This window comes from Poecilia reticulata, chromosome 1 (assembly GCF_904066995.2).
Source record: "Poecilia reticulata chromosome 1, P_reticulata-male-v2, whole genome shotgun sequence".
NCBI classification, from domain to species: Eukaryota; Metazoa; Chordata; class Actinopteri; order Cyprinodontiformes; family Poeciliidae; genus Poecilia; species Poecilia reticulata.
In genome coordinates this window covers 32,432,396-32,448,190 of record NC_088830.1, presented here as the reverse complement: position 1 = coordinate 32,448,190, position 15,795 = coordinate 32,432,396, and the positions used below count along the sequence as shown (strand labels likewise).

Sequence of the window (15,795 nt, the reverse complement as noted above, 5' to 3'; positions counted from 1 at the left end):
GGAAATTCCTTCTCATCCGGATAGTGTGGAGATCTACACACGCTGGGGCCCTAGCAGAGCGGGGCTTCCTCCGACATGCCTGCTAGTAAATCAGTACGAGGCTAACTGTGCAGCGCCCGCTGTCCTTAAAACGTGTTGGGATTCCAGTGGTACATGTAAGTTTTGTGTTTTTGTTTTTATTTTGTCTTGGTTACGACACTAATTACTGTAGTATATGATAAGCCATTTGTAACGTCCAGCTAACTATTATCAGTTCTAAATGCAGTTTAAAGTGAAAGAAGCTGATTTAACTGACGCAACATTGACTGAAGTTCATATTTTCAGCCTGCTGAGGAAATGTTCCAACTTAATTAATATAATAAACAAAATACCGCCATAATATGAGCTGTTATTTAGTTTCATCTGTCATAATAGGAGTAAGAATTGATAGTATAATATAAACATGATTAGTTTGTTAGCATTACTTTCAGTTTCACGGAAAACTTTCAGAAATCATAACTGGCTGCATGTTTTATGTAACGTTACCATAAATGAGGGTAGATTAATGGCGATAATATTGGCAAATATTGCAATGACAATATCAGGTGCGATTTATGCCCGTTTTCTTCTTTCTTCTTCTTCAGTTAGCCGTTTCTAACCTGTTCCGTCTCTTTGTAACCTTTGGCATCTTTGACATCGACATTTGTGTTTGGTGTGAACGTTTGTGGTCGTGAAATAAACTGGGAGATTGTGCCCAGTTTATTTCAGCAGTAGTTCCTCCTGCTGTCAGTTTGCCGGTTCCAGTCCCTCATCGCGTCCATCACGTTTTCGTGTCCCTGGTAAGACACTTCACTGGTGGCACCGGTGAACCTTCTGTCAGACTTCCTCTCATAGAATTATGTGACTACAATCCAGTAGTTTGCCATCGTAAAGAAGAGGTGTCTCTATACAACTTTTCCCTTTAAACATACCGATATTGCAGCTTTCAGTATCGGCCGATACTGACACATTATCGTATCAGCACGAATCATACAGACATACTATGTTAGTGATATATTATGTGAAATGTTAGAACAGGCTTGATCAAGTGATATTACTCAAACAGAGAACAGCAGTTGACCACAATATGTATGAGAACAACTGGCCCATGTAATAATATTATCCATTTGGGTCTGCTGCAGGATGGAAATCATGGAGCAGACTAAATACTGGAGCGGGTGCTTTTATCAGTGTGCTTATATCGGAGATTTTACATGCAGATCGATATATTCTGATACTCATTTGACTGATTTTGGACCGATTTCCGATATTGTATCAGAACACGTCTATTGTAAAGAGATAAGGTGCTACATTAGTCTGATGTCATTTCATTTCTGTTCTACTGGTTAAATATTACATTTAGCATGAAAACACAACTTAACATATATTAACCAACAATTATTGCACCCCAAACAGTCCTTTTCTATAAGAATATTCACCATAAAGATCTTGCAATTACAATATGTTAGTGATATATTATGTAGCCCCAGTTGATGGTTTTAGATGTTCTCCTGGTTAAATATCGAGGAGCTAATTAAGCTGTGACAGAGCATGGACACATATAAAACGAAGTTATAGTTTGAGTTTAGATTTTGCAGACAGAACCTGGAAGTCGTAATGACCTGAACTCATTACATCAGTTTATGAATCATGCTGATAATGACATGACTCCTAAATGTTTTAAAAGTGTCGGATATTAGAGGACAGCCGGATTTATCTCCTGTTTCCAGGCCAGTCTGACTCTTGGCTTCTTCTAACTGAAAATGTGCTGAGCCTCCTGCGGCCTGTAGGTGGCGCTGGCTCTCCGTCTCCATTTTGCCTGGTAAACAGGTTGTTTGGTGCATTCCTACTGACTGTTTCTTCTCAGAAAGTGAACCATAAAGCTGGAAACACTTCCACATCCTGGCAAGAAAACACTAAATAAATGTGGCAGTTTTCCATGTTTAATCCGAACCGTCTGTGTGGGCCGATTTTTAGCTGCGCAGTAACAACTAATAATACCTAATACACAGTTTAGTGCTCAGAGCTTCACTCGTTCTTTCTTTTATGATGTCTTCACCACTGGAGCTGTTTAATTCAGATCGGTTTCTGCTTTGATCCCTGATCTGATCAACTCCAGCCCTTCTGTGTTTTTAATTTCCTCAGTTTTCATCTCCAGCCAGCTTTTGTTTTTCCTGTAATATGTCTGAGACATTTTCTGCTCCACGCTGCAGCATCGGAAAAACTTCTTCCGCCCCGACTCGGAGTCTATTCATTTCTATTCCCCAAAGTCAAACTGATCTGTAGCTTTGAATTAACGCTGCTCTTGATACGTTTTTAATTATTACACTCATTTCTCCAGAACTTTATTTTACATACACAGTGCATCTATAAAACATTCACATTGCTTCACTTTTCACACATTTTGTTCCGGCTTTATTACAAATTGTATTAAATTAATCTCTTCCTCAAGATTTTATACACAAATACCCCATCAGGACGATGTGGATTTAAGTTTTTGAGTGTTTCACAAATCTCTTAAAAATAGAAAGCCAAGAAATAAAGTTTATGTAATATTGTACTTCATGCCCATTGAGATGAAGCTCAGACTGGAGTTTCCACTGACCATCCTGGAAATGTTTCTGCAGCTTAAATAGAGCTCAGGCTTTTCACCGCAGCAAATTCTGCTGGATGATAAATTGCTGTTTTGAGACCATTTTCAAATAATATATTAATATTTGGCATAACATGGCAAATTCACACTCTCAAAGACCAATAAACTTTAATTTTGTAAAGAACACTTAAGACTGGAACTGAAAGATATTTAAATATTGAAAATAAAACCCAACAACCAAAAACGATAAATATAGCTGAAATAAAAAGCACGCATGACAGAAACCATAAATAAATTGGATTATGTTTCCTCTATAAACAAAACTGCTCTTCAGATATTAATCATCAGAATGTAAATTATCAAGCTCATTTTATTTGAGCTTGCTGTTATTTGATTTATTGCAAAAAGCTTACCTGTGGTAAATTCAGCTGACTGGCTGGAGGACTTGAATCGAAAAGGCACACACGCACACACACACACACACACACACACACACACACACACACACACACACACACCTGTCTGTATCGGGTCCAATAGTTGACAGAAACTCCAAGCTTGAATTAAAGGAACTATTTGCAGACCTGAGAGATTCAGATCTGGGGAAACATCCAGAAACATCCCAGAGAGCAACTATGTGGACATATTGGTGCATTATTTATGCGCAGGATCCTACGTCTTCTTTTTCCCAAATATCCACTTTGGTCTGAGTTTTTATAAATAATCATTTTAATGATATTTAGTGGAGTTTTTGTGTGGATGAAAAGCCAAGACGCATACAAATGCATTAATTTCCCAGATATCCAGCTACGTCTCAACTAGCTTTAAGTCTGACTGCGATTAAAAATGTTTCTAAATATTTTCTGTCATTTGTAATTTTTTCTTTAGAAAAGAAAGTGAGATAAAGAAATGGATTCAAATTGTAAATTGGATGTTATTTATAATCTGTGGCACAGCTCTAATTGCTGTTTATTACAAATCGTCTCCTTATTGTGGCAAAATTCACCAATATTATTGCATTCATCATTTGTCTTAATATCTGACAGCTAATTGCACAAATGTATTTCTCTGCTTCATGTTCCATATTTGAGTTATGATCTGTATCCTGCAGTCTGACCAACAACAGGAGACTACAGCCTCCTGTTTTTGTTGAGACTGCCTGAACTCTGTGGTGAAGCTCTTCTAAAATGTCGGCTTTGGAGCTCAAATGTTCATCTTCCGCTTCTGTTTGTACACAGCTGGAGTCACTGCGACTCTAACCTCACTGAACGCCGCTGTTTACTACAATTCAAAACACTTTGTTTTGTTTTTTTCTTGAAGCACGTTCAGCCCTCTGGTCTGCAGATTGCATCTTGTTTCATAAACACGGCTGTTTGTTGTTTCTGTTTCCTTCCAGGTTTGTCGCTCGCTCCCTGATCAAGATGTCGACTCCCAATCCGCTGTTGAGGCTGGAGCAGCGAGCGGCGGAGGCCGATCAGATCATCGAGTTCCTGAAGCAGCAGGTCCAGCTGCTGAAGGAGAAAACCTGTAAGACGCTCATCCTCACGTTAGCAAACACAGTGATGGTGTGAAAAACTGTTTGCACCGTTCACGATTTTATCTGCATGTTTGTCCCACTTCAGTGCTTCAGAACATCAAACTGATTTAAATATTAATCAAAGACAATACAAGGAAACGTAGAATGTCTTTATTATTATGCAAGAAAAAATCCAAACCTTCATGATCCTGTGTGAAAACAGGGTGTGTGCAGGTTTCACCACCTCAAGCTTAAGATTTTTAAGACCATTATGAAGGAATTTAGGACCTGTAGCTCCAAAGAAATGTTTGAAAGTCGTCCATGTTGTCCATTTTAAAGGCCTTTACTTTATATACATGAATTTCAGACTTTTTAAGAATTTGCAGACCAACCAGTAACTGGTTGGGCCGCTCTCAGCAGCAACACCTGCAGTAAAGTGTTTGTGACAACTGGCTTTGAGTCTTTCCAGCTTTGGAGGAATGTTGAGCTACTGGGTGAAATGTCATGATGCATTGAGCGGCTTGCCCAGAGCGGCTCGCCCGGAGCAGCTCACCAGGAGCGGCTCGCCCAGAGCGGGTCTCCCGGAGCGGGTCTCCCGGAGAGCGGCTCGCCCGGAGAGCAACTCGCCAGGAGCCGCTCACCTGGAGCGGGTCGCCTTCACACTGTTTATTCATTGTCTCTTATTTATACAGAGACAATGTGCAGCATTTCATGAACCTTTTAGTAGGAGAGATGCATGGTGCCATGACACGGACTGGTTTTTCACAATTGTTCTTATTTCTTCTTTAAAGGATTTTAAAACTGCAGCATCTATAAATAAATGAAGAAAGTCTGGGCTTTTAGTGGTTCAGCGTTACTGAACAAAAAAGCACAACTGAACAGTATAAAATATTTTAATTTTTGTTAAACCAAAAATGTTTGACAAATTATTGACAACCCATTTTTTGGAAACAAGCTTTTCCTCTCCCTCCTCTCCCTCATCTTCTTCCTCTCCCTCCTCTCCCTCATCTTCTTCCTCTCCCTCCTCTCCCTCCTCTCCCTCCTCTCCCTCCTCTCCCTCCTCTCCCTCCTCTCCCTCATCTTCTTCCTCTCCCTCCTCTCCCTCCTCTCCCTCATCTTCTTCCTCTCCCTCCTCTCCCTCCTTTCCCTCCTTTCCCTCCTCTCCCTCCTTTCCCTCCTCTCCGTCCTCTCCCTCCTCTCCCTCCTCTCCCTCCTCTCCCTCCTCGACCGACTCTACCGGCACATCAACATTTGACGGATTTTCCATTTTCTCAGCCTCACTGTCTCTTTCTCTTCTTACAGACTGCATGGGGTGAAGTCATGTGACTTCAGACTGTACACACAGCGCAGCGCCTTAAACATCCATCCATCCATCCATTTTCTTGCACCCTTTTTCCCTCAGTGGGGTCGGGAGGGGTACTGGTGCCCATCTCCAGCCAACGTTTTGGGCGAGAGGCGGGGTACACCCTGGACAGGTCGCCAGTCTGTCGCAGGGCAACACAGAGACACACAACCATGCACACACACACTCACACCTAGGGGCAATTTGGAAAGGCCAATTAACCTGACAGTCATGTTTTTGGACTGTGGGAGGAAACCGGAGTACCCGGAGAAAACCCACCATGCACAGGGAGAACATGCAAACTCCATGCAGAAAGACCCCAGGCCGGGAATCGAACCCAGAACCTTCTTGCTGCAAGGCAACAGCTCTACCAACTGCGCCACTGTGCAGCCCTGCGCCTTAAACAGACATGAACAAACTTTACCTTCATACAGCCAAAAAGACAAAAACACAAAAAAATTCCTAAATACCTACATGGGCAAATTGACGTTGGTCATCGTCATAAATTTAAGTTTCAGTTTGTTTCCGGTTTGAAGTTGGCCTCTCGGTTTTTGCAGAATTGTTGTAATTCGGGTGCATTGGAGAACTGGAGGCCATCACACTGCCACCACCGTGTTTCACTGTTGGTTTGACGTTCCGTTTCTAAAATACGGTGTTACTTTTTCACCAGATGTAACGGGACACGCACCTTCCAAAGAGTTAAACTTTTGTCTCGACAGTCCAGAGACTATTTTTCCAAAAGTCTTGGAGATCATCAAGATGTTCTGGAAAACTGAGACGAGCCGTAATGTTCTTCTTTCTCAGCAGTGGTTTCATCTTGAATTGCTGCCATGCAGGCTGTTTTTATCCACACATGCAGGTTAAACACTTTCATTTAAAAACTGACTTTCCTGTTTGCCTGTGTAGTCTTTGGCTAGTATCTAAATTGGTTTGATGTTCCAGAACACTGAAGTGAGACAAACATGCAAAAGAATAGCAAATGAGGAAGGAGGCAAACAATTTTTCACACCACTCCAAGGCGGCGGTGGGCTCTGATTCAGATCCGGAAATATGATCTCCCTCTCATTTTAATTTAAATTAAAGCATCACAACATACTCTATGTGTGCAAAATCGTGATTTTATTTAAATTTAGATTCATAGTGCAGATTTTTCTAGAAAGAAAAGTTCCAGCTTTTGATTGAAAATGGACTCATTCTGCTCTCCACGTCTATTATTTAGTGAAAAAGGTTGAATTGAAGGTGAACAACTTTTATTTTGACACACAAACCCTTCTAAGTAATTTATATATGTAAGGGTGTTTTTGTTGCAGCGGTCCAGTCCAGCGTGAGAGAGGAGAAGAGACTGACGGCGGAGAACGCCAAGCTGAAGAACGACATCGAGGAGCTGAAGAAACAGCTGCTGGAGAGAGAAAAAAGGAGAGGGGGTATGTTGACTTGGACTGATGAGGACAACATGTCCGCCAGTAGTTGTGCATCTCACATTCGTCGACCTTTTCCGTTAGGGACTTGCGGGAATGAAATCGGTCTGGAAGAAATAAGTCGTTTAATTGGGTAAAATTGGAAATCTTCAGGAATGTGTTCCAACACACTGGACACAACGTTCTTCCAATCGGGATCACGCTTGATTGCTTAGCTCAATCACACATAGATAAATACTGTCAGGGCTCCTCTGATCTGGTTTAGAGCTTAAAAGACTAACTTTATAACCCGACTTCAGTGCCCTGCAGGGAAATTATCCATCGGTTGCTTCAGTAAATCGTCTTGTGATCAAACAGGGTTTCAGTTCACAGAGAAGTCCCGACTTTGTTCCGTAACTTTAAATCTGGAGTCAAGTCAGAATGGTTGGAGTACATGGTGACTGACGGCGTGTTAAAATGTCAAACTCGATGCAAAAATACTAGACACTTTTTTATCCAGTTGAGAGCAAGGCCTTGATGTGAGGCTAACATTTAAACAGATAGCGTTAGCTTATGTCATCTGGGAAGATAAATTAATTAATGCTCTTTCTATAAAATTACATTCATGTTTTAAAAATGCTGAATTTCTATAATTCCGGTGTTTCCTCCTCCCACTTGTTTTACCAACTCCATAGAGTCTTTGCTGTTTTTAGAATTTATCACAAAACAACTTCATCACTAAGTTATCATAAACACCAACAGGGGAGCGTTGGTGCATTTCTGTTACTTTTACATGCGCATGTCTTGACATCCAGCAGGGGGTGCTGCAGCGCTCCTCACCCCAAATTCTCACATCCAAACTTTAACTGTAGAGGGTGAACTGTTTGAAGGATAGTTTATGACTGAAGTTAACCCAAATCTGGTGATATTTTGGGTCAGTTTAAGAAAAAATATTGCTTAGCAACTAAATAACAATATGCATAGCTTACAGTAAAATTTTACAGGCTGTGCTCATGAAAACAGGTTGTGATTTTTCTAGCACCACACCCTGACGATTCAAACTCATGTCACCAACTCGGCTCAAAGTTTGCATCACTTCAGTTCTTTTAAAGTCCTAAATCTATAATTTCCTCAAACTAAAAGGATTAAACCACTAACCACCAGTGTTCGTGTTTGTTCCTTCGTCGACTATCGGTGGGTTTCTGATCGACTCCAGTGCATCAAAGAGTCACAAAAGTTGAGTAGTTCGTCTTTTTTGTTTTTTCCAAATAAGTAAGTTTCTATTAACTGTCAGAAAAACACAGGAGACCTGAAGCTTCTGCCTGCAGCTTTAGTAAACCGAATAGTTCAGATCTTAACATAGAATTAAGGTAATTGAACGCATCGTGGCGACGGAGGCGTTCCTGCAGACCGATGTTTGTCCGACTCCGGCTCTGCATGTTGTGGTAGTTCAAACATCAGGCGCCCCAAATGACGGGTCATTTCTCCTGGAGGGCGGAGCGCCGGCCGCCGCTCGTTGTTTTCCGTCTTCGCTGCCCTCCTCTCCATCAGCGGCGACACGCTGTCATTTAGAGTGTTTGCTTCAGGCGGCCGTCCTCCCACTGCCTGAGTAAATAAAACCGCTCTGGGTCATTTAGCTGGTCCGGGTGGTGCAGCCGCCTCTGGACCGGACCGGACCGGACTGACTGGCCCAGACTGACTGGCCCGGACTGTCTGGACCGGACCGGACTCTCTGGACCGGACTGACTGGACCGGACTGACTGGACCGGACTGTCTGGACCGGACTGTCTGTCCAGACTGGACCAGATAGTCTGGACCGGACTGGACTGACTGGACCGGATCAGACTGTCTGGACCGGATCGGACTACTTGACCAGACTGGACCGGACTGTCTGGACCGGATCGTCTGAACCGTCTCTGCTGTTCTCCCTGCAGTGCGGGACATCGCCATGCCGACGGGTGACGCCGGTGCCGATGTGGGTTCGAAGCCCGCTCCTCCCAAACCGTCTGCTGCTCCAGCCTCTGGTTCCCCGCCCACTGCTGCCCAGAACCCCCAACCCAAAGACGAACCCAAGAAGAAGAAGCAGGAGAAAAAAGGTTGGTGGAGAAAAGTGGAGGAGGTTGTTGGGTATTGATCAGTGGAGATGATTGATTATGGCTGAAATGACTAATGGTCTCAGCTGCTGTTGGTTTTATTTCCTCTATTTGACTCCAGGAAGGAAAACAAAACATCCAGAGATTCTAAGATCAAAGAAGATAAGAGCTAAAAATGTAACGTTTATTTATTAATGTTCAGATTTATGATCAGGCAACAGATTGTTACAGGCTCCGTCCATTTGTTCGTTCATCTGTTCATCCAATTCATACCGAGTGTATTTGGTTTAAACATTATATCTGGGTTGTAAAGGCCTGGGATCAGTGGGAACATAAATCGGGGAAAGTCCCGGCGTTCAGTCGGTGATGTTTGGTTTTGTTCGTTGTTTGCTGCGTCTCATTCTGAACGTTTCTGACGTCTTTCCCATCCTGAAGATCCCAGCCTCCACATTTCGGTGTAATTTGTGCTGGAAGACCTTCTCTCCCCCGGCTGTGTTCAGGTGGAGACGTTGTTCTGATTATCATCCTGGAAAAGGAACCGCTGAGGTTAACTCGAGGCCGTCCTCCGGCCATTCATCAATCCGGTCTGGTTCCAGTTCTGGGAGGAAATTTAATCAGATTCCAACGAAAATGTCCTGCATTGTTTCAAGTGGTTTTTAATTTCTGTGATATTCATAAGGCCAGTATCAGTTTGGGGGCCATTCATCTTTTTAAACAAATATTTGTATTGATATGCACAATTATAGAGCATGAAATCGGCCCCAGCTGCTCGTCTTCGGCCACAGTCAGACCAACCTGACCTTCCTGCAAACCGCCTGGTTTCATGGAGTTTCTCTGCTTTCAGGAGGTGAGAAAGCAGAGAAGAAGGCAGCGGCTCCGAGCCAGGAGGACGCCAAGGTGGACGTGTCCCGTCTGGACCTGCGTGTTGGCCGTATAATCACGGCTGAGAAGCATCCGGACGCCGACAGCCTGTATGTGGAGCAGGTGGATGTGGGCGAGGCGGCGCCCCGGACCGTGGTCAGCGGACTGGTCAAGCACGTCCCTCTGGAACAGGTCGGATCCTCGTTTTAATAACAGCTTTTAAATTATCATAACTCTAATTTATTATGTAGATTCAACCCAAACTGCTTTGAACAGATAAGTTTATGGATGTGAAAGTATTAAATAAAGAATTGTAAGTAATTTAGTAAATCTGAAGTACTAAAGTATCCTTTATAACGTTTATGTTGGTCTAAAATAAATCGGGTTTGGCTCTGCATGTCTGCATCCATAGTTTCTGCACTTCCAGCAGGAACCTGAACATTTTATGCAGTTTATTGTTCATTAAACCTCTAAACGTTGACAAATCAGACACTTGGAGGTAAATCTGTTGGTCGTCTCCTGGGAGGATGCAGTGATGTGTCGACACACAACCAGGACGGCTTAGAGAGCTGGCCACGGGGCGGCTGGGTGAGGGCTGCTGATGATGCGAAAACAAAACCTAACTGAACTTTTAGGGTTTTTATTTATATATGCATCTATTGTCAGACTTGACATGAATACAAAACGTACAGACAAATTCTGATTCCGTCCTATGATGAATATAAACGCTGCAAGTGAAAATTATTTTAGTAATCTGTTAAATATTCTGACACGAATTGACACATTTTTTATTTAACCACTTTATCTTATTTTATACAATATTAAAAATTCAAATAAACAAATAATAAAACTAAAATATGTTATGGCCTAGAATGCAATAACAACATTCCTTCAGAGGCACCAGGACAGCTGACCATCCGGGTCTCTGTGTTGAAAACATGTTGACAGGAAATGTGACGATATGACGAGATAATTATGTTACTGGAAGACATTATTTATAGATGAAGCTGCAGCACTGAGCCAAGCGAGTGTCAGAACAGTTATTGAGCGAGTGTGTGTGAGATGACAGCCACAAGCCAACTTCTTCCTCGCTGCTCGTTTGATACAAACCTCAACAGTTTAGCTATAAATCAGCTTTTAAAGTTGACGCTGGTGCAGTTCTCACTGAAAACAGCCTTCACAGAGGGAAGTGCTTCTTCTGGATCAGTGGTTCTTAACCTGGGTTCGATCGAACCCCAGGGGTTCGGCGGAGCCTCTGCCGCGGAGGTGAAGACACACTTGTGTAAAGTCGTGATGACGCCGCGCTTTGCCATCACTTGCTGCAGAGGATCACGTTACATTGAAGGAGCTCCACTCAGCATGGATTTAGACTTGTGTCTTTATTTACTTCAGCAAAGCTCACAGTTTTTACCAAATTCTGTAGCTTTCGTTGTACTTCTAAATCTGCTTCTTAGTCGCATCTTTTCGGGGTTCTACTGCCTCCAGTGGCGTGGGGGTGGTAACACAACTGATATAATTACATTACTAAATCAGAATACGCAAAGTCTTTATTATTTATTATTAAGAATGTAGAGCTAATTAAATAATTTAAACACCTAAAGACCTTAAAGTGGTTCCAGTTTCTCTTGATGGCCAAACTGTTGAAATTGTGGCACATTTTAAATACCTTGGGTCGTTCCTGGACTTTCAGCTCAACTTTGCTGAAAACACTGACTATATTTTGAAGAACTGTTGTCGAAGACTCAAAGTCACCCCTATGTCCTGAATTTGGGGGGAAAAAATATCACATTTTATTTATCACTGCAGAAGGGTTTAGTGAATGCGCATATGAAGCTGGTGGGTCCGATACCTCAAAAACGGTTCAGAACCGCTGCTCTAAATAAACCTTGTGGAGTGAAAGACGGCGTTCCCGATCCGTTTGACACGCTGGGACTTATTTAACTCCATATAAGTTAAATAAGTTTGTCATCCATCACATTATTTTTATAAAAAAAATACAAATTAATTTTGATTAATTTCATTTTTAAAAATGTATGAATTACAATCTATGTAATTAATTAATCAAAATTAACAATAATAGTTTGTTTCGTATTATTGGGATGTGGGACAGTTCTTGTCACTGGAACACTTTCTTGATACTTTTTGGTTCATTTAATAGTATTTTTGTTGCCAAAAGAATGTGATCTTCTCTGTTTCTATAATAATATTTTTCTGTGTCGCTGCAGAGACACTGCAGACCGTTTCTGTCCTCATCGGTCTGCGGATCAGTCGGTAAATTCCTGTTTGACATCCTGGTGAATAGATTTAGATAAACAGCTTATTACCGTCAATCTGTCCGGCTACCAGCAGTCAGAGACGGGAGGTGATACATCACTGGTTTTATGTCTGTCCTGCTGACCATAAATAAATCTTTGACTTAAGTCTTAATCCCAGGACTTGGACTGGATGATATTGGGAGAAGTGTTTGGGGAATTTTCAACAATTACTGCTCAGTTTAGAATATCTGGGGTGTTTATGCTGCCAAAACTGCCCACAGAGGAAAACACATCAGTGTTTTAGATTTATGTTGTGATATCTGAAAAGATAACATTATTTTATGAAATGCTTTGTCTTTGCCTCAATGAAGGATTTTTTGGGAATGTTTGAGTTCCTGTTTGTTTCTCCTGATTCGGGCCGCGGACAGAACCGAAGAACTGGGATCCAGATTTCACCTTCTGACTCGGTTTCCCCTGCAGATGCAGAACCGGATGGCGGTGATGCTGTGTAACCTCAAACCGGCCAAGATGAGAGGCGTTGTGTCCCAGGCCATGGTCATGTGTGCCAGCTCGCCAGACAAAGTGGAGATCCTGGACCCTCCGAGCGGATCCGTCCCCGGGGACAGAGTCAGTGTCCAAGGCTTTCCAGGTGTGTGTCATTCATTCCTATCTTTAGGAAATGAGGGGCGCCATTAAAGCAGAAATGACATCATGAGTTTGAACGCTTGAAGACGCCACAGAACGGGTCTCTAAGCCCATCTCAGGGTTCTGTTTGCCCCTGTTTAAATGAACTGTGACTGCTGGGCTTAACGGCCAATCAGCCGTCGTCGCTCAGACTGTAACCTGACCGTCTTGTTGCAGTTTGCTGAGGAAATGAGCGTCCTAATTATTTCTCTTAGGTTTGATCCAAGTGAATGAGGTTTGAAAGGAAACCACGTGTCGTTAACTTCCTGTCTATTAAAGCAGCGTGCAAAGACGACAGCAGGGTGCCCATGCCCACCATCCTGCAGCTTTTAGGTGCATCCCATCTCCAAGCACACCTGAATTCAATAGCGATGGAATGATGAGGGAATTCCTCCATTTAATTCAGGTGTTGGAGCAGGAATGCAGCTGAGGTTGTGGGATAAGAAGCTTTCTAAGAAAAGGAGCACACTCTTAACCAGGAAGTTATGATCCCTGCGTTTCCAACTGTATCCCTTCAGGCTGTTCTTCTTCTCTTCAGCTGATGCTAAACACATGAGGAAGCATCACTTGTAGTTGCTCTAAGACGACAGAGATCTCTGGACTTCAGCCCTGTGAGTTTGCAGGAAGGGCGGCCAGATGTCATCAGTCTGGGCTACTAAGATGAAAACCAGTAGTGAGCACCGTTAGCCAAAAAGTTTGTTGCACTCACCCTAAAGCCCTAATCATACAAATTAGTTCTGCTATCGCTAAAGCACCAACATGCCATTCAGTGAAAGCTAATGCTAAAGAGCAACACCAGCATGGAATTTAGCTAAAGCGCTAATTTCAGCCACGTTTATACCCTCCAACAGTAACAAGGTGAAGGTTCTCAAAAAAACTTCATATATGTGAATTTTTCCATGTTTTTGTTTCATTAACACTCCTGGTTGTTTGCTCATGTAAGTATTGAATTCTCTGCATCCCTTATTCTTTTGTTTACATTTTTACAACAAACAAAATAAAATAATTCAGTAAAATTTCTTGGAAGAAAAGAGAGGACAGCAGAGGAAACGGAAGTGCTGCATAAACGGACTTCAAAATAAGAGCATGAATATCTCAGAAGAATTCCAAAAAGCCAAAACTTCGATGTTTAGCCAACATCAAGTTTGCAAAACAGCATTTAAATTTGCACTTTACATGTGGACAAATTTATTTAGAGGAATGATTTAATGATTAATAATAAAAGTTATTACACACTATGGCTCCTGGCTCCTAGTCCCTTCTTTAGCCATGTTCTCATATAAAAACTGTAACAGCCTCTGCATGTGACTGCAGCCTCAGGTTGAACACACACGGACGTTGCCATGTTGTTTAAGCTGAAATTTCTTTAGTCAATAGGAAAATTACAGCATATTTAGGCCAACATGTTCAACTAATTGGATCCCTCTAAGACTCTTGTAAAAACAACAAAAATACACAGAGGGTTTTTGCTCACCTCCTGTTTACTTTCTTTTCCCCAATAAACCCTGCAGTGCCAACACACTGTGTGTCTAATTACTCACATTTCCCAAAAGGTGAGCGGTTGCAGCTCACTTTTGCTCCCTGAAACGGCCGAGGATGTCTGCTGGAACCCAAACATCAACACAAGTTCCCAATTAGAAGCTCTTTCAAGCTTCTGATTTGATTAGCTGCAAGCCAGCCTCCAGAAATGAAACACGGTTGCATGAGTTTTGACAGATGCTAAAGATGATCAGAATGGAGGAATGAGAACCTCACCTCTCCGTTTCCCTGAGATCAACTCGGGTTTCCATGGTTTAGATTACCGCTGAGAACAAACAGGCGTTTTTATGGGGCCAAGGCTCAAATGGAACATGACGGAAAGTCAAACTAAGTGTACTGAAGTTGTGTTCTCTGCAGGTTACACAAGGAGGGGAAAAAGGTTCTGGAAGCAGCTGTTTGCTTCAGGAGAACTCGGGTTCAGACTTTGTTTTCCTCCGTTTCAGGTGAACCAGACAAGGAGCTGAACCCTAAAAAGAAAGTGTGGGAGCAGGTTCAGCCTGAGCTGCGCACCGACGACCTCTGCGTCGCGACCTACAAGGGAGCCGCCTTTGAAGTGGTCGGGAAGGGAGTGTGCAAAGCCCAAACTATGAGTAACAGCGGAATCAAATGAAATAGCGGAGCTGCCTGGAATAGCTCGGTGTTTACTCTGCCGATGACCGCAAATGGTGATGAATGAGAGGAAATGCTTTTAAGATGTTTAATAAAGCATTTGGATTGAGCTGTGCTGAGTTTGTGTGTCCCAAGAATCTGTCCCGTCACTGTCGCCTCCAAACTGGATCCAGTCATGGCCCATAAAGTGTAATCAGGACAGCAGCATCTGTGCATGAAGTCTTCTCTCCTGAGGAACATCAGCCTGATTGGGCTTTGATCTTCAGGCTGTAGGACCTAATGAAAGAGACCAGGGAGAAGTCTCTGGGCTGTTGGCTCAGATTATTTACATGGCTCTGTGTCCCATCTTTTCAATTTCCTCTCATACCGTAATTGTTGCAATACTTAGACGATCTCTGAAACCGGAGCGCTTTGTTCTGTGATGATGGACTCTAAGCCGGCCTCGACTCCGTGGCACCTGACGCAGAAATATACAGGAAGCCTGGAGATATTTTTATTTCAGCAGCTTAATTTAAATCTGAATTATCTTTAAATATGTAACCATTTTAATTTGGTTAAATTAAAATGGAAGACCCGCGACCCGACCCCGGATAAGCGGCAGAAAATGGATGGATGGATGGATGGATGGATAAAATGGAAGATTAAAAATGTTTTAACACAAGAATATAGTTTAATCCAATGATTTACTTTCAACAATTTCTATAAGACAGATGTCCGGTTGAAAGTTAAACCACAGAATAAAAAGGCACAGGTATTTTTTCCTCACTGCCTGAAGTTAAATCAGATCAATCTATTTTTTTTACTAAAATTAGTTCTATTTGCTAAATATATGGCAGAAAACTTTCCAAGAACATTTTTTTTAGATTTATTTATTTATTTGTACTTTTA

General features: G+C 42.3%; 1 protein-coding gene across 1 annotated transcript; it reads left to right on the top strand.

Moving 5' to 3' along the window:
- aimp1a (aminoacyl tRNA synthetase complex interacting multifunctional protein 1a) lies at positions 1-15,016 on the top strand. The gene is made up of 7 exons (XM_008422459.3): positions 1-155; positions 4,008-4,138; positions 6,780-6,893; positions 8,801-8,962; positions 9,804-10,012; positions 12,556-12,724; positions 14,742-15,016. Coding segments are annotated over exons 1-7 (954 nt in total). The 5' UTR covers positions 1-153; the 3' UTR covers positions 14,909-15,016.
- The last annotated feature ends 779 nt before the right edge of the window (positions 15,017-15,795 follow it).